This window comes from Nomascus leucogenys, chromosome 10, assembly GCF_006542625.1.
Source record: "Nomascus leucogenys isolate Asia chromosome 10, Asia_NLE_v1, whole genome shotgun sequence".
In the NCBI taxonomy this organism is placed as follows: domain Eukaryota; kingdom Metazoa; phylum Chordata; class Mammalia; order Primates; family Hylobatidae; genus Nomascus; species Nomascus leucogenys.
The window spans coordinates 64,500,493-64,518,094 of NC_044390.1; the positions used below are offsets into that span (position 1 = coordinate 64,500,493).

General features: G+C 50.2%; 1 protein-coding gene across 1 annotated transcript; it reads left to right on the forward strand.

Moving 5' to 3' along the window:
- Window positions 1-211: 211 nt before the first annotated feature.
- Window positions 212-16,046, forward strand: LOC115836980 (myosin-14-like). The gene is made up of 7 exons (XM_030821130.1): window positions 212-216; window positions 411-499; window positions 742-865; window positions 8,805-9,013; window positions 12,473-12,581; window positions 14,506-14,678; window positions 15,150-16,046. Exons 2-7 carry the CDS (start codon window positions 465-467, stop codon window positions 15,391-15,393), a joined length of 894 nt encoding a protein of 297 aa, XP_030676990.1. The 5' UTR covers window positions 212-216; window positions 411-464; the 3' UTR covers window positions 15,394-16,046.
- Window positions 16,047-17,602: the final 1,556 nt, after the last annotated feature.

Sequence of the window (17,602 nt, forward strand, 5' to 3'; positions counted from 1 at the left end):
GAACCCTGAACCAGGGCTGAGGGGATGCAGAGGACAGAGAAGGCAGTCAGAAGGCAGGAGGGAGAAGGCTATGGTGAGGGGGCCGGAGGAGGGGAGGAGAGCACTGGGGGTCTGGCCCGGTGATTGGGGGACCCTGGAGAAGGCAGGTTTGAGAGGAGAACCTGTGTGCAGTAAAAGGTGGAGAGGGTGAGGGGCCTGGGGGTTGGGCTGCAAGAGGTGAGCACAGGTCAGGGGCTCAGGAGACAGACTTCGGAGACGTCTGTCGATGGAAGCTCATTCCAGGGTTACGCAAGGACAGCATGAGAAAAAAGCCAAGAGACTTGAGGTGTGAGGGACAGAGAAGGGGTGAGACCCGTGCCCAGACTGCTTCTCCTCACACCCACCGGCCGCCCCTCTCTGTGTCATCACAGGAACTGGCCGCCTCGGACCGTGCTCGGCGGCAGGCCCAGCAGGACCGGGATGAGATGGCAGATGAGGTGGCCAATGGCAACCTTAGCAAGTAAGTGCCCCAAGGGTCTGGAGGCTGAGGCACTGCATCTGCAGGAGGTGAGGATGGGGGAGGCGGGAGGGGGCTGGGCTCTGGGACAGGACGCTGGGAGGTGGGAGGGGTTAACCTCGGGGCCCCTGGGATGTGAGGCTGGGGAAGTGCGTGGGGCTAACCACAGGGTCCTGTAGTGTGAGGCAAGGCACCCTCCTCTGATCGTCCTGTCCTCTCATCCCCACCCCTTCCTGTCTCCCTAGGGCAGCCATTCTGGAGGAGAAGCGTCAGCTGGAGGGCCGCCTGGGGCAGTTGGAGGAAGAGCTGGAGGAGGAGCAGAGCAACTCGGAGCTGCTCAATGACCGCTACCGCAAGCTGCTCCTGCAGGTGAGCACGATTGACAGCCCCCACCAGCCTCAATCCCCACTGACCTAGGACGGTAATCTTCAGTCCTCCTATTCAACAAATATAGAAAGGGGATATTTGAGTTGGGTTTTGAAGGTTGAATAGGAGTTCTTAAAAGGGTGGAAAGGCATGATTCACTTGTATTTCTGGGGGTTTCTTCCGGGCTGGATCCAAAGATGAATTATGTGGGGCTTCTGTCCTATGAAGTTCCCTGGAGGAAACGGACATGGGACTATGCTGTCACATTAAAGGCCAGCAAGTGTGATCATGGAAGTCTCCTGGCCCAGTAGAGAGAGATAAAAGACTTTCTGCAGGAGTCACAAGAAAACATTTGGAAAAAGAGACATTTGGCTGGGGTTTTTAAAGCATAAGTTAGAGTTCAGCAGAGGGAGAAAAGCATATTTTCCTTTGCATTATTTATAAATATTTTCTGAGGATTCTGGTGGCCCAGATCCTATTCCGGGTTATGCTGGGGACCTGGAGATGGATAATACTAAGTCTCTGCCCTCAAACACATCTTAGTCTAAAGGTGGAAACAGACCATCCCAATACAGAGATAAAGTGAAAATGGAGGAAACACAGGCACTGTGGGAACCTAGAAGGGACTACTAACCTAGCCTGGAGGATAGAGGCCATCAGAGAAGGCTTCCTGGTGGAGGTGATGCCTTGAGAGATCTTAAAGGAAGTGTAAGAGTTTGCCGAGAAGACAACAGAGCGATGGGATTTCCAAGGACAAACCAACGTCTGCATTCTTCATTAATTTTTTTCTAATTTTTTTTTTTTGAGATGGAGTCTCCCTCTGTTGCCCAAGCTGGAGTGCAGTGGTGCGATCTCGGCTCACTGCAACCTCTGCCTCCCAGGTTCAAGCGATTCTCCTCATTCTCCAATTTTGTCTACAAAATATTTAAAAATTAGCCACATGCAGTGGTGCATGCCTGTAGTCCAACTACCTGGGAGGCTGAGGAGGGAGGATCGCTTGAGCCTGGGAGATTGAGGCTGCAGTGAGCTATGACTGTGTCACTGCACTCCAGCCTGGGTGACTGGATGACAGAGTGAGACCCTGTCTCAAAAAAAAAAAAAAGGTAATAATTATATGGTCAACAGTTATGTGTAGTAAGGACTACTTTTTAAATGGAGAGGAATGGGGAAAATATGCAAAAAAGTTTTAACCTACTTTAATTAATTGATGGTGATAGTATTAGCCTTGTTTTTCTGAGACATTGAGTTATAATGTGGGATAAAGTAAATGATCCAAAGATGGGATACTACGTCATCCACTACGTCCTTGACATCCGGGTACTCAGCGCCAAAGAACCTGATATAGTTGTCCTAGAGAAGAGATTAAGTTTTTTTTAAAAAAAACAGGCCAGGTGTGGCCGGGTGCGGTGGCTCAAGCCTGTAATCCCAGCACTTTGGGAGACCGAGGCGGGCAGATCACGAGGTCAGGAGATCGAGACCATCCTGGCTAACACAGTGAAACCCCGTCTCTACTAAAAATACAAAAAATTAGGCCGGGCATGGTGGCGGGTACCTGTAGTCCCAGCTACTCGGAGAGGCTGAGGCAGGAGAATGGTGTGAACCCAGGAGGTGGAGCTTGCAGTGAGCCGAGATTGCGCCACTGCACTCCAGCCTGGGCGACAGAGCAAGACTCCATCTCAAAACAAAAAACAAAAAAAAACAAAACTGCCGGGCGCGGTGGCTCACGCTTGTAATTCCAGCACTTTGGAGGCCGAGGCGGGCGGATCACGAGGTCAGGAGATCGAGACCATGGTGAAACCCCGTCTCTACTAAAATACAAAAAAAACAATTAGCTGGGCGTGGTGGCGGGTGGCCTGTAGTCCCAGCTCGGAGAGGCTGAGGCAGGAGAATAGCGTGAACCCGGGAGCGGAGCTTGCAGTGGAGCCGAGATTGCACCACTGCACACCAGCCTGGGCGACAGAGCGAGACTCCGTCTGGAAAAAACAAAAAAAACAAAAAAAAAAAAAACAAAAAAACAGGCCAGGTATGGTGGCTCATGCCTGTAATCCCAGCACTTTGGGAGGCCAAGATGGAAGGATCGCTTGAGCCCAGGTGTTTGAGACCAGTCTAGCCAACATAGTGAGACCCCATCTCTACAAAAAATATATATGAAATAAAAAGAGAAAGAAAAGAAATTACATTTAGTTGGGCGCAGTGGGTCACGCCTGGAATCCCAGCACTTTTTGGTGGATTGCTTTTAGCCTAGGACCTCAAGACCAGCTTGGATGACATGGCAAAACTCCATCCCTACACAAAATTTAAAAATTAGCCAGGTGTGGTGGCGCACACCTATAGTCCCAGCTACCCAGGAGACTGAGTTGGGAGGATCACCTGAGCCCAGGGAGTCGAAGCTGCAGTGAGCCATGATTGCACCACTGCACTCCAGCCTGGGAAACATAGTGAGACCCTGTCTCAAAAAGAAAAGTGATAAACTATGTTTAAAAAATAGTTTAAGCCAGGTACGGTGGCTCATGCCTGTAATCCTAGCACTTTGGGAGGCTGAGGTGGGTGGATCATGAGGTCAGGAGTTCAAGACCAGCCTGGCCAACATGGTGAAACCCCGTCTCTACTAAAAATACAAAAACTAGCCAAGTGTGGTGGCGGGCACCTGTAATCCAGCTACTCGGGAGGCTGAGGCAGAAAATTGCTTGAACCCAGGAGGCGGAGGTTGCAGTGATCTGAGATCGTGCCACTGCACTCCAGCCTGGGTGACAGAGCAAGACTTTGTCTCAAAAAAAAAAAAAAAAAAGTTTAAAAACAAAACTAAGCAAACCTGTAGTTCTCAATTTGACTTCATCATATTCACATGAATTGGTGATATATTTTATACAGATCCAGTCTCTCTGACCACCCAAAAGGCCTAGAAACAGGGAACCCAGTAGCAATGAGTATCCCTATGTCCACATTGTGATCTGGAAATGCTGTTTCCCTCTAAAGGAAACTGGGGCTGGCTGGGCGCAGTGGCTCACACCTGTAATCCCAGCTCTTTGGAAGGCTGAGGCGGGAGGATTGCTTGAGCCCAGGAGTTTGAGACCAGCCTGAGCAACACAGTAAGACCCCGTCTCTACAAAAAATAAAATTAGCTGGGTGCGATGGCGCATGCCTGCGGCCCCAGCTACTCTGAGGGCTGAGGTAGGAGGATTGCCTGGACCAGGAAGCAGAGGTTGTAGTGAGCCAGAATTGTGCCACTCCACTCTAGCCTGGGCAACAGAGTGAGACAATGTCTCAAAAAAAATAAATAAATAAAATAAAAGAAAAGAAACTGGAGCTTCTTCCAAAGTGGCTGATTCCAGATCTGGAGCAGGCAATGAACAAGAGTAACCCAGAGCATTTTGTGATACCCATTAGCAGGGAAGATAGTATAGTTATGTCAAGAGCACGCAGAAGTCAGCGTGAAGAGCCTCATGCTGGCCCAAAGTGGGGCAACTTGAGCTTCAATGAGGAAAATAATTGCAACTGATTTAATCCCTTGAAATCTGTTTAAATTCATGAGTTCACAGCAACATTTAAAAAAATATTAATTAGTTGCTGTGTTAGTTCCCTAGGGCCACCATAACGAATTACCACAACACAGTGGCTTAAAGCAACAGGAATGTATTTCTCTTGTTGTTTTTTGTTTGTTTGTTTGTTTGAGATGGAGTCTTGCTCTGTCGCCCAGACTGGAGTGCAGTGGTGCGATCTCGGCTCACTGCAACCTCTGCCTCCTGGATTCAAGTGATTCTCTTGCCTCAGCCTCCCAAGTAGCTGGGACTACAGGCATACACCACCATGCCTGGCTAATCTTTGTATTTTTAGTAGAGACGGGGTTTCACCATGTTGGCCAGGCTGCTCTCAAACTCCAGACCTCAAGTGATCCACCCGCCTCGGCCTCCCAAAGTGCTGGAATTACAGACGTGAGCCGCCGTACCCGGCCAGGAATGTATTCTCTCGTGGTCCTGGAGGACAGAGGTCTGAAATCAAGGTGTGGGCAGGGTTGGTTCCTCTTATTCGTGCCTCTCCCCTGGCTTCCGGTGGGTGCTGGCAGTCCCTGCTGTTTCTTCATCTGTAGATGTGTCACTGCAATCTCTGGCTCTAACTGTACAAGGCATTTTCCCATCTTTGTGGCTCTGTCTCATCTCCTTTTTTTTTTTTTTGAGACGGAGTCTCGCTCTTGTTGCCTAGGCTGGAGTGCAATGGGCCGATCTTAGCTCACTGCAACCTTCACCTCCCAGGTTCAAGTAATTCTCCTGCCTCAACCTCCTGAGTAGCCGGATTACAGGTGCCCACCACTACATTTCACTAATTTTTTTGTATTTTTAGTAGTGATGGGGTTTCATCATGTTGGCCAGGCTGGTCTCGAACTCCTGATGTTAGGTGATCCGCCGCCTCAGCCTCCCAAAGTGCTGGGATTACAGGTGTGAGCCACCGTTGCCTGGCCCTCATCTCTTCTTAAAAGGACAACTGCCATATCAGATTTGAGGCCCACCCTAATCCAGTGTAACCTCACATTAATCAGTTACAACTGCAAAGATCCTATTTCCAACTAAGGTCACATTCCAGGTTCTGAGTGGACCCCCATGGGTGCATGGGGCAGGACACGGGGGAGGGGCATGGAGCTTCCGTGCCCTCCTGGGAGCGCCACCCTCCAGATACTGCACATGCTCAGCTTCCAGAAGCTGCCCAAACCCTGTCCTCTTGGGCCTTTTATGGAGACGTCACTGGATAGGTGTGATTAACAACCATGTAGAAATGTGATTGGACAAAAAGGGTCCGATCTAAACCCAGCAAGGCCTGTCTGTTCAGATTCTTCCTGGCTTCTCTATGCAGCATTCCTTCCCCCTCTGAAGTGAGGGTCCTGTGACCCACAGTCAGATTAGTGTTTCTGCCTTGTGCAAGTGAAAGAGGGGGCAGGAGGAGGTTAGAGAGAGAGGTTCTGTTTACTCTAAAAGGGCTATGCAAATTATGATCAAGGAACCATGGACAAAACGCAGCACACACACACACATACACACACACACACACACACACACACACACACAAAGTATATACACAAAGCAATATCACAGGTACAAATTCCCTTGAAAATTCACAGATAAGGCCAGGTGCGGTGGCTCACACCTGTAGTCCCAGCACTTTGGGAGGCCGAGACTGGTAGATCACAAGGTCAGGAGTTCAAGATCAGCCCAACCAATATGGTGAACCCCTGTCTCTACTAAAAATACAAAAATCAGCCAGGCATGGTGGCGGGCGCCTGTAGTCCCAGCTACTTGGCAGGGTGAGGCAGAAGAATCACTTGAACCCAGGAGGCAGAGGTTGCAGTGAGCCGAGATCGAGCCACTGCACTCCAGCCTGGGCGACAGAGTGAGACTCCATCTGAAAAAAAAAAAAAAAAGAAAAAAAAATTCACAAATAAGAGAGAAAGATTGGGTGCAGTGGCTCATACCTGTAATCCCAGCACTTTGGGAAGCTGAAGCAGGTAGATTGCTTGAGGCCAAGAGTTCAAGACCAGCCAGGACAACAAAGTGAAACCATGTCCCTACCAACAACAACAACAAAATTATCAGGACATGATGGTGTGCACCTATAGTTCCAGCTAGTCAGGAGGCTGAGGCCGGAGAATCGCTTGAGCCCAGGAGTTTGACGCTGCAGTGAGCTACAATTGTGCCACTGCACTCCAGTTTGGATAAGAGTTAGACCTTGTCTCAAAAAAAAAAAAAAAAAAAGAAAGAAAGAAAGAATAAAGTCCCTGGACACAGCTGCCAATTTCCAGGAAACATAGAGGAGAGATAAATAAATGCTGAATTTGACCATAAGTGTGTGATCAGAAAAATCCAGACCAAGAGGAACTCTACGAGTCTAACAACCTAGATTCTTCAACAGATAAATTGTAAGAAATAGGCTGGGTGCAGTGGCTCACATCTGTGATTCCAGCACTTTGGGAGGCCGAGGTGGACGGATCACTTGAGGTCAGGAGTTTGAGACCAGCCTGGCCAACATGGTGAAACCCCATCTCTACTAAAAATACAAAAATTAGCCAGGTGTGGTGGTGCGTGCCTGTAATTCCAGCTACTCAGGAGGCTAAGCAGGAAAATCGCTTGAACCCAAGAGGCAGAGATTGCAGTGAGCCGAGATTGTGCCACTACACTCCAGCCTGGGCGACAGAGTGAGACTTCATCTCAAAACAAACAAACAACAACAACAACAACAAAAACCCACATACATCTACTTTTTTAAATGGGTAGGATTCAACTATAGGATCTAGGGATGCATCTGTGTGTAATAAAACTAAAGACATACAAGGAAGTGAGGACCTGAGAAGTCAGGATAACATGCTATTTTGGAGAGAAGGAAGAGGTTGTCATTAGGATGAGTGCATGAAAGGGCTTCTAGAAGGGCAAAGTTCTTTCTTGACCAAGGTGCTACTGACAGTGATGTTTGCCTTTTGTTAACTCATGACGCCTGTGCGGGATGACACCCGCACACATCCATGTTCAGAGACATGAAGCAGCAGGGGCATGGGGCCGAAAGGGTTCTCATCTCCAGCTGCTGGAATAATCAGGAACACTCCCATAATGTTCTTGGTTGAGAATTACTGTGCTAATAAAACTAGCAGAATATTTATTACTGATTTTTTTATTTGATTAATGTTTGGCTCTCTGTATCACCATTTTATTTCACATTTGAGGCCAGGCGTGGTGGCTCACACCTATAATGCCAGCACTTTGGGAGGCCGAGGTGGGTGGATCACTTGAGGTCAGGAGTTCGAGACCAGCCTGGCCAACACAGAGAAACCCCCATCTCTACAAAAAATACAAAAATTAGCCAGATGTGGTGGCAGGCAACTGTAATTCCAGCTACTCAAGAGGCTGAGGCAGGAGAATCGCTTGAACCTGGGAGGCAGAGGTTGCAGTGAGCTGAGATCGTGCCACTACCCTCCAGCCTGGGCAACAGAGCAAGACATGGTCTCAAAATAAAATTAAAAAAATGAATAAATAAAATAACATAAAATAAAATAAAAAAATAAAAAAATTAGCAGGGATGATGGTGTATGCCTGTGATCTCAGCTACTCAGGAGGCTGAAGTGGGAGGATTACTTAAGCTTGAGAGGGTGAGGCTGCCGTGAGCTGGGATTTCACCAGCTGGGTAACAGCTGCGCTCCAGCCTGGGCAACAGAGCAAAACTCTGTCTCAAAAAGAATTTTTTAAGTTAAAAAAAACACACACACACACACAAAGGAGAATATGCTAATTACCCAGTCATTGTGTCCCTGTGAGGGTGAAATAAAGTATGAATCAGACTGGGTCTGACTCACTTCCGTGTCCCCAGCAGAAGGCCTCGCTCGGAGTACGAGCCGAATAAATAAACGGGAACTATTATTAGGGGTGTGTTTACACATTTTCCACGTAGCACCTACTGTTTATTGAGGCCGTGTTTCTCAAAATGCTCCTGCATATAACTCCCATCTGAACCACCTGAGATGCCTGTTATAAGTGCAGATTCCCAGACTCCACTTTGGTCTTGCTGAGTCAGAAACTCTGAAGGGTGAGACCCAGAGGTCTGCATTTTTTTTCACAAGCTCCCCCAGATGATCCTGGTGCAAACAAAAGTGTGATTACCCTTGGAATAGACTCACTCACAGTCAGAAGTAGAATTTATGACATTTAAACAAGTTTGTGATGGTCTCATGGACTTATTAAAGTAAGCAGAAAACTATCCAAAATGTTAAGACCCAGGGCTGGCAGTGCTGTGGGTGATAAGTCAATAAAATACAAGCTAACATTTGTTGAGTATTTAGTATGTTTCAGGCTCTGTGCTATGTGTGTGACAATCATCAGTGCACTTAATTCTTGGAGGTGCCTGGATGTACCTACCACCTTCCCTTTGAGACTCCACCACGACATCCTTCCTTCCCCTCCTGCTGCAGGTAGAGTCACTGACCACAGAGCTGTCAGCTGAGCGCAGTTTCTCAGCCAAGGCAGAGAGCGGGCGGCAGCAGCTAGAACGGCAGATCCAGGAGCTACGGGGACGCCTGGGTGAGGAGGATGCTGGGGCCCGTGCCCGCCACAAGATGACCATTGCTGCCCTTGAGTCTAAGTTGGCCCAGGCTGAGGAGCAGCTAGAGCAAGAGACCAGGTAGGTGAGAGCGGAGGCCACGGGAGAAAGGTGACCTCCACATGCTGGTCAGTGAGAAGAAGGAGGCTGTGTTACAAACACGTGGTTTAGAAACATCCAAAAGACATCATCATAGTAATGACTGCTGGCCTGGCATGGTGGCTCACGCCTGTAATCCCAGCACTTTGGGAGGCAGAAGCGGGAGGATCCCTTGAGGCCAGGAGTTTTCAGACCAGTCTGGGCAACATAGCAAGACCTCATCTCTAAAAAAAAAAAAAAAAAAAAAAAAAAAGCCAGGTGTGTTAGCGCGTGCCTGTAGTTCCAGCTGCTCAAGAGCCTGAGATAAGAAGATGGCTCAAGCCCAGGAGTCTGAGGCTATAGCGAGCTGTGATCACAACACTGCACTCCAGCCTGAGCAACGGCAAGACCTTGTCTCTAAAAAAAAAAAAAAACACAGCCAGGCACAGTGGCTCACGCCTGTAATCCCAGCACTTTGGGAGGCCAAGGCGGGCAGATCACTTGAGATCAGGAATTCAAGACCAACCTAGCCAACATGATGAAACCCCGTCTCTACCAAAAATACAAAAATTAGCCAGGAGTAGTAATGGACGCCCGTAATCCCAGCTACTCAGGAGGCTGAGGTAGGAGAAGCACTGGAACCTGGGAAGTGGAGGTTGCAGTGAGCCGAGATCACACCACTGTGCTCTAGCCTGGGCAACAGAGCAAGACTCCAACTCCAAAAAAAAGAGGAGTGTACTGTTTACCTTCCCACATGCTGGTCACTGAAAAAATCAGACATGCCACGGAAGTATGTCTAATTACCTCCATGGTACGTCCAATACCACGTGTGGTGGGATTCCCCAAGGTGAAAGACTCATGAGCTGGACATGGCAATGAAGGCCTGTGAACTAGAAGGGCTGAAGGGACACAGGTGAAGAAGAAGCTGGAATGCCTTGAGATGTAGTGGTTTGGGAAGGGTTTCCAGAGGAGGAAGCACTTGAGCTGGAGCTGACAAGAATGGGGTTTCCAGGGCTTAGAGTCCCAAGTCAGTTGGCAGCTCTGTGGGAAAGTCGGGGAGACATCAGGGCATTTGGAGGACGAGTGCGGTTGGTTCTGAGAGTCTGGGACCCAGGAGAGGGATCAGGGAGACAGGGAGGTAAATGAGGCTTGAAGCACGCAGAGCCTTGAATACTGGGCCAAGGAACTGTGTTCTGTGGGCATTGGGGAGCCCTGGGGGGGACTGGGAGCCATGGGAGGGCTGTGGGCTGGGGAGGGACATGGCCAGCTCTAGGTATAGAAAGATCTCTCTGGGGCTGAGGTGGGAATGGATCAGAGGAGAGAGACTGGAAGCTGGGAGGTTTGGAAGGAGTCTGGAGTGATGGTCCAAGCAGAACAAGATGAGGCCTGAACTGGTGCTGGGGCTGTGAACAAGAGAGGACGAAGAAGAGAAATCAGGAGGCAGAAGGAATGAAGCTGAGGCTATGGGTGGTGGCAGGGGAAGAAGACACTGTTTGGAGCTAAGGCCTGGTGACTGAGGGAATATTGGGTTTTTGGGGGAAGATGCTAAATTCATTGTGGAACATGATGAGAGTGAGAGGCCTCAGGGACAGGCAGAAGGAAACGGCCCCAGAGCTTCATGAGAGAAGTGGTTCTCAGTCCACAGGGTTACCCAGGGGCCCCAGGGCTCATGGGAACTGTAGCTTGAGGTCTATGGGGACCCCTGCTCCATTATACAAATGAGGAAACTGAGGTTCTGAGGGAGTACATGAGTCGCTTAAAGTCACCCTGCACCAGGTGCAATGGCTCATAACTGTAATCCCCACACTGTGGGAGGCTGAGGCAGGAGGATCACTTGAACCCAGGAGTTCAAGACCAGCCTGGACAACATGCTGAGACCCCATCTCTACAAAAATAAAAATTAAAAATTAGCCCAGCATGATGGCACACACCTGTAGTCCTAGCTACTCGGAACACTGAGGTGGGAGGATCGCTTGAGCCCAGGACATTGAGGCTGCAGTGAGCCATGATCACACCATTGCACTCCTGTCTGGGCAACAGAGCAAGGCCCTTTCTCAGAATAATAATAAAGTCACCCTGGGAGCAAAGAATGACCAGATGATTCTTAGCTGAAGAAATCTCAGCCGGGCGCGGTGGCTCATGCCTGTAATTCCAGCACTTTGGGAGGCCAAGGCAGGCGGATCACCTGAGGTCGGGAGTTCAAGACCACCCTGACCAACATGGAGAAACCCCATCTCTACTAAAAATACAAAATTAACCGGGTGTGGTGGCACATACCTGTAATCCCTGCTACTCGGGAGGCTGAGGCAGGAGAATTGCTTGAACCCAGGAGGTGGAGGTTACAGTGAGCTGGAGATTGCGCCATTGCACCCCAGCCTGGGCAACAAGAGTGAAACTCCATCTCAAAAAAAAGAAGAAGGCTGGGTGCGGTGGCTCACGCTTGTAATCCCAGCACTTTGGGAGGCCGAGGCGGGCGGATCACGAGGTCAGGAGATCGAGACCACGGTGAAACCCCGTCTCTACTAAAAATACAAAAAATTAGCCGGGCGTGGTGGCAGGCGCCTGTAGTCCCAGCTACTCAGAGAGGCTGAGGCAGGAGAATGGCGTGAACCCGGGAGGCAGAGCTTGCAGTGAGCTGAGATTGCGCCACTGCACTCCAGCCTGGGCGACAGAGCGAGACTCCGTCTCAAAAAAAAAAAAAGAAGTCTCTCTCCTTGCATCCTTTTCCACTGCTTAGTGCCTTCCCACTTGCCCTCAGCCCTGTGCCTTCCTCTCAGCACATCTGGGGCTGTTGTGTCCAGTGTGGCTGTCAAGCAATCCCGATTGCTAGAGGTCCCATCACATGGACGTCACCCCAGATGTGATGGTCCATGCAGGAGAGGACAGGTGTAAGGGCAAAAACAGTGTTCCCTCCCTCTCTGAAGATTCAAGTCTGCTGAAATAAACTGACAATAAATAGATTAACAAAATAAAAGGCATACAAATATATTAATGTGCATGAACACAGGAGCCATACAAAATATAAGACTTTTTATACAGGGCCAGATGGTTGAGGCTTAAGTATCTTCTTTATAGGGGAGAGGGACAAAAAGGATGTATTCAATTGTGAGAGATAGTAAATGATTTTCAGGGGAAAATGAATGGGCCCAAAGAGTAAACTGTAGTTTGTAAATGATCCTCTTTGGAAACTGAATGGGACCAAACATATACTTATTATAACTCACAACATCATAGGAAACAGGTATGTGAGGTGTCCTAGTAGAAGCCAAGGACATGGATGCCGAGGAGAAGGGAGCCTGCATGTCAGTGTTTGGCCTCAGTAAACCGTGGGAACCAGTTAGGGGTTAGGAAAGAGGGAAGAAGCCAATCCAAGAACAAGACGACAGCCACTGCATGAGTCCGTGGGGACAAGATCCGAGGCTGAGCCCCTTTACTGAGACTCCTCCTCATCCCTCTCTTCAGAGAGCGCATCCTCTCTGGAAAGCTGGTGCGCAGAGCTGAGAAGCGGCTTAAAGAGGTGGTGCTCCAGGTGGAGGAGGAGCGGAGGGTGGCTGACCAGCTCCGGGATCAGGTAAGCAGCTGACATCGTTAGGGAGCAGTGGAGAGTGTGACCGCTGACTGAGAAATTGCACAGGCCATCTCCAGAGGCAATGAGCTCCCATCACAAGAAGCAACTTGCAGGTGCTGGACTGGAAGTGAGTGCAGATACCGTCTTGGCACTTGGCACATCAGCAGAGGGTTGGAATCAGTGAGTTTGCAATTCATAAATGCTGGCATCTAGAAAGGGCCCTGTAGGGAGCTGAGGCAGCCAGGGCAAGGGAAGAAGTTAAACCCTACCCAGAAGCTAGACCAGGACTAAAATAACGAAAGATAATGTTTATTAAGTGCTTTCTATGTACCAGGAACTGTGCTAAAGACATAACATTTAGTGTGTTTAATTCTTATCAGAATGGTAGAAGGAAGGTGCTATTATTTACCTTCTTATTTATGTGAGGAAACTGAGGTACAGAAAGGTGAAGTAACTTGCTCAAAATTATTTAGCTGGTAAGAGGTGGGGTCAGTATTCAAACCTCAGCACTCTAGCCCCAGAGTGTGTGTTCTTGATTACTTACTGAGCAGTTACTGTGTCATAAGCAACTGCTTTTTAAAAAATACATATTTGCATTTCCTCACTAGTCCCATTTCACAGATGAAGAAACTGAAACTTTAAGAGGATATATTTTGCATCAGAGTCACAGAGATAGATGAGGAAACTGAAACGTTAAGGGGATATATTTTGCATCAGAGTCACAGAGATAGAGCCTAGATCAGATCCCAGGTCTGTCTGGACACAGTCCCTCTGCCCTTAAAAGCTCAGCTATGCTTTAGTCGCCATTCATTCCACAAACAATTATTGAGCACCTGCTATGTGCCAGACACTGTGGTAGGCATTAGGGATATGGATGTGAACGAAACAGAGGAAGTCCCTGCCCTCATGGAGCTCACATTTTCTGCATAGGATGAGACATAATAAACCTGTAAACAAGCAGATAATTACGGATTGTGACAAGGGCTATGAAGAAAAAAAGTGAAGAGAGAGGAAGACACAGAGCATTGGGGAATGCTCTTCAGGTTGGGAGATCAGGAAGAACTCTTTGAGAAGGTGACATTTAAATTGATACCTGAAGGGTGAAAAAGAGCCAGTCAGAGGGAACAGCAAGTATAAAGGCTTGAATAATAGAAATACGTTTGGTGAGTTCAGAACAAAAAGCAGATCAGTATGGTCTAGATAAACATCTGTTATTTTAGTCCTGGTCTAGCTTCTTGGTAGAGTTTAACTTCTTCCCTCACTTTGGCTGCCTCCGCTCCCTACAAGGGCCCTTCCTAGATGCCAGAATTTATAAATTGCACAGTCATTGATTCCAACCCTCTGCTGGTGTGCCAAGTGCCAGGATGGTATCTGCACTCACTTCCATTCCAGCACCTGCAAGTTGCTTCTTGTGATGGGAGCTCATTGACTCCAGAAAATGTGGGGTAGGAAGGTTGAATGATAAGAAATGAGGTCAGATCATGTATGTTCCCTCCCTGAAGAGAGAGGTGGTAGGGTCTGGGGAGGATCTCAGTGAAGTTGGTCTGGACAGTGGGTTTATGGGAAGAGAGAACTGGACAAGAAAAAGACTCTGTGGGGCCTGGAATGCCAGGCTGAGGGGCTGGAACCTTGTCCCAGGGGTACTGGGGAGCCATGAAAGGATTGTGAGCAGGAGGGTCTGGGTCAGCTCTGGGTATAGGAAGACCTTTCTGAGGCTTTGTAGGAGACAACCTGAAGGGGAGAGACTGGAGGTCAGGGTAGAGGCTGGCATGAGGGATTTAGGGAAAAGAACAAGGCCTAAACAGAGCAGAGGATGGGGTAGAGAGAGTCAGGGGGCAGTAGGGATGGGGCAGTAGTGGGCTGTTGGGGAGGGAGGGAGTGATGACAGGACCTGGAGATATAACCCAGTGCCCCTGCTTCCATCAAGCTGGAGAAGGGAAACCTTCGAGTCAAGCAGCTGAAGCGGCAGCTGGAGGAGGCCGAGGAGGAGGCATCCCGGGCTCAGGCCGGCCGCCGGAGGCTGCAGCGTGAGCTGGAAGATGTCACAGCGTCGGCCGAGTCCATGAACCGTGAAGTGACCACACTGAGGAACCGGCTCCGGTATGGTCATCCCACCTGCAGGCCTGACGGGTGGGCAGCACCCTCACTCCATAAACCCCAGGGACGCCAGGCCATGCCAGGGGCAACAGCAGGGGGAAATGGGATCCACGGGGGTGTGGGGCTGTGGGAACAGCGGCTGTGTTGCGGGAGAGCCAGATCCAGGTAACTTCTTTCTTCCCACACCCATTTCTCCCTGTCTCATCTCTGTGCCCTCCTTTCCCACCGTGCACCACCACCTTTCTCTCCTTTCCTCCTCTCTGTGTGTCCTTCATCTCTCTGCCCCCCCTTGCTTCGCCTCGGCTCCCTCCATTTCTCTTGATCTCATCCCTCTCTTCCCCCTTATTTTGTTCTCTCTCTCCCTATCTCTCTCTCTCTCCCCCATCTCTCTCTCTCTCTCTCTCCGCCTCCCTCTTTCTCCTCTCTTCCCCTCCCCTCATTTCATCTCTGTATCCTGGTCTCTCCTCCCCACAGACGCGGCCCCCTCACCTTCACCACCCGCACGGTGCGGCAGGTCTTCCGACTAGAGGAGGGCGTGGCATCCGACGAGGAGGCAGAGGAAGCAGAGCCTGGGTCTGGGCCATCCCGGAGCCTGAGGGGTCCCCACCAGCCCACCCCCAGTGACCCTACCCTGTCCCCAGATGCACTAACAGATGGGGCCCAGCCCCCTTCCTCCCTGGACCCCACGGGACCCTGTCCCAGGAACCCCACCCTCTGACTTCCTGCCCTTTGGAAATGGTGCAGCACTCTGGCATTTATCACCCCCACCTGGGCCCCCTGCAACCTCCCATCAAAGGATGACCCCTAAACACAGAGGAGCGGGACAGGCAGGGAGGCAAGGACTGGAGCTACCTTACTTGTGGGGGGACTGGGTACAGTTGGCGAGCTGTGTTCTCATCAGCTCCCTGTCCTCCTTTCTTCCCTCATTATTGATCTGTAGATATTAGGAAGGGAGTGATATGGCTCCTCCACCGTCCTCAGCCAGTGCAGCCCATTCCCTCTGCTTCTCTCTCTCTCTCTCTCTCTCTCTCCCTCCCTCTCCTTCCCTACCCTCTCACTGTCTCTCTTGGCCTCTCTGAGGGTCTCTCTGTGCATCTTTTTAGGAATCTCGCTTTCCCTCTCTACGTAGCCACTCTCCTTCCCCCATTTCTGCGTCCACCCCTGAACCCCTGAGCGACAGAAGCCCCACGCCTCCACCAGCCTTGAACCCTTGCAAAGGGGCAGGACAAGGGGACCTCTCTCACTCCTGCTGCTGCCCATGCTCTGCCCTCCCTTCTGGTTGCTCTGAGGGTTCGGAGGCTCCCTCTGGGACTAAAGGAGTGTCCTTTACCCTCCCAGGCTCTGGCAGAAATAAACTCCAACCCGACTGGACCATCTGTGTGGCTGTGTGTGTTCCTGCAGGGGGTCTCTGATGGGGCAGGATGGGCACAGGCTGCTTCAGCCTGCTAGGGCAGCAGGTCAGGCAGCCTGCTGGTTAGAATCACAGCTGCGTGGGTATACAACGGGCATCCTGTGGATCAGGCGCTTCGTAACTCCTTTCCTCCTCACTCCAGTGTATAATGGAAATATTCCCTCCACTATACAGATGAAGGAACAGTCTCAGAGCAGCAGCATCCCTCACTCCACGCCCCCAGTGAGTGCTAGAAGGGGTGTTGCACTCGAGCCAACTCTTAAGTGTTTGCAAAATAAATGACAGGCCTGCTGCAGTGGCTCATACCTGTGATCCCAGCACTTCGGGAGGCTGAGGTGGGAGGATCACTTGAGCCCAGGGGGTGAAGGCTGCAGTGAGCTATGATTGCGTCACTGCACTGTAGCATGGGTGAAGAGTGAGATCCTGTCCCAAAAGCAAAACAAAACAAAAAGACAGCTGTGGTCGTTTGTGCTGGGTGCTGTGCTAAGCACACAGTTTATCTTAACCCTTAGCACAGCACTACAGGTAGAGATTTCATTGCACTCCAGTGCCTAGAACAGTGTCTGGCACACAGCAGGCATTCACTCAATATTTGCTGAAAAACTAAATGACGCCCCTCCCACCCTTTTAGAGTGGTGGAAACAGGCTCAGAGAGGCTGAGTGACTTGCCCAAGGACACACAGCTACTAAGAAGTTGAAACAGTTTGAACCCAGACAGTCTGGCCTCAGAGTCAGCACATATAGTCTGAGCCCTCAGCCCCTGACCCCACCCTGGGGACCCAGGTCTATCCCTCTTGTGGGAACTAGGCACCCTCGTGGGGGGGCTCACGTTCCTCAGACTGAGTCCTCAGTGGATTTTCAGTTAGAGGTGTTGATCCCCATTTTTACCATCAGGGAAACTGAGGCAGGTGCTTGCCTTAAATAAGGTGCAAGCCATGGAGCGGATGTCAGGATCACCAAAGCCCATCCTCCCCTTTTTTAAAAAATTGAGAAAGGGTCTCACTCTGTCACCCAGGCTGGAGTACAGTGGCACAATCACAGCTCACTGCAGCCTCGACTTCCCAGGCTCAAGCGATCCTCTCACCTCAGCCTCTGGAGTAGCTGGGACTACAGACGCCACCACACCTGGCTAATTTTATTTTATTTTTTGTAAAGACAGGGTCTCTCTTGTGTTGCCCAGCCTGGTCTTGAACTCCTGGCCTCAAGCGATCTTCCTGCGTCCTTGGCCTCCCAAAGTGCTTGGATTACTGGCCTGAGCCACTGTGCCCAGCAATAGGGCCCCACTCTAGAAGTCCCAATCCCTCTGTGCGCCCCAGCCGCAATCAGGAGACTTTCCTAGCAGGCACACAGGAGGCAATTTTTAAAAGGAAACCTTTATTTTGGTGGGGAGTGAAGGTGGGTGGGAAGGGGGCATGACACTTTTTCTTTGGGGAGAGGGGGGTGACATGCGGCAGCTTCTGCATTGGGCGGTTCATGCACCCAGGGTGGGCGTGGGGGAGGCTTGGGGAAGGGGCCA

What these genes read in the sequence shown, in the direction of transcription:
- LOC115836980 (XM_030821130.1), top strand. Translation starts at nt 465, where the DNA reads ATGGCAGATGAGGTGGCCAATGGCAACCTTAGCAA. An exon ending in CAGCTAGAGCAAGAGACCAG is followed by an intron (nt 9,014 to 12,472) that starts GTAGGTGAGAGC and finishes CCCTCTCTTCAG; the next exon opens with AGAGCGCATCCTCTCTGGAA. An exon ending in CTGACCAGCTCCGGGATCAG is followed by an intron (nt 12,582 to 14,505) that starts GTAAGCAGCTGA and finishes GCTTCCATCAAG; the next exon opens with CTGGAGAAGGGAAACCTTCG.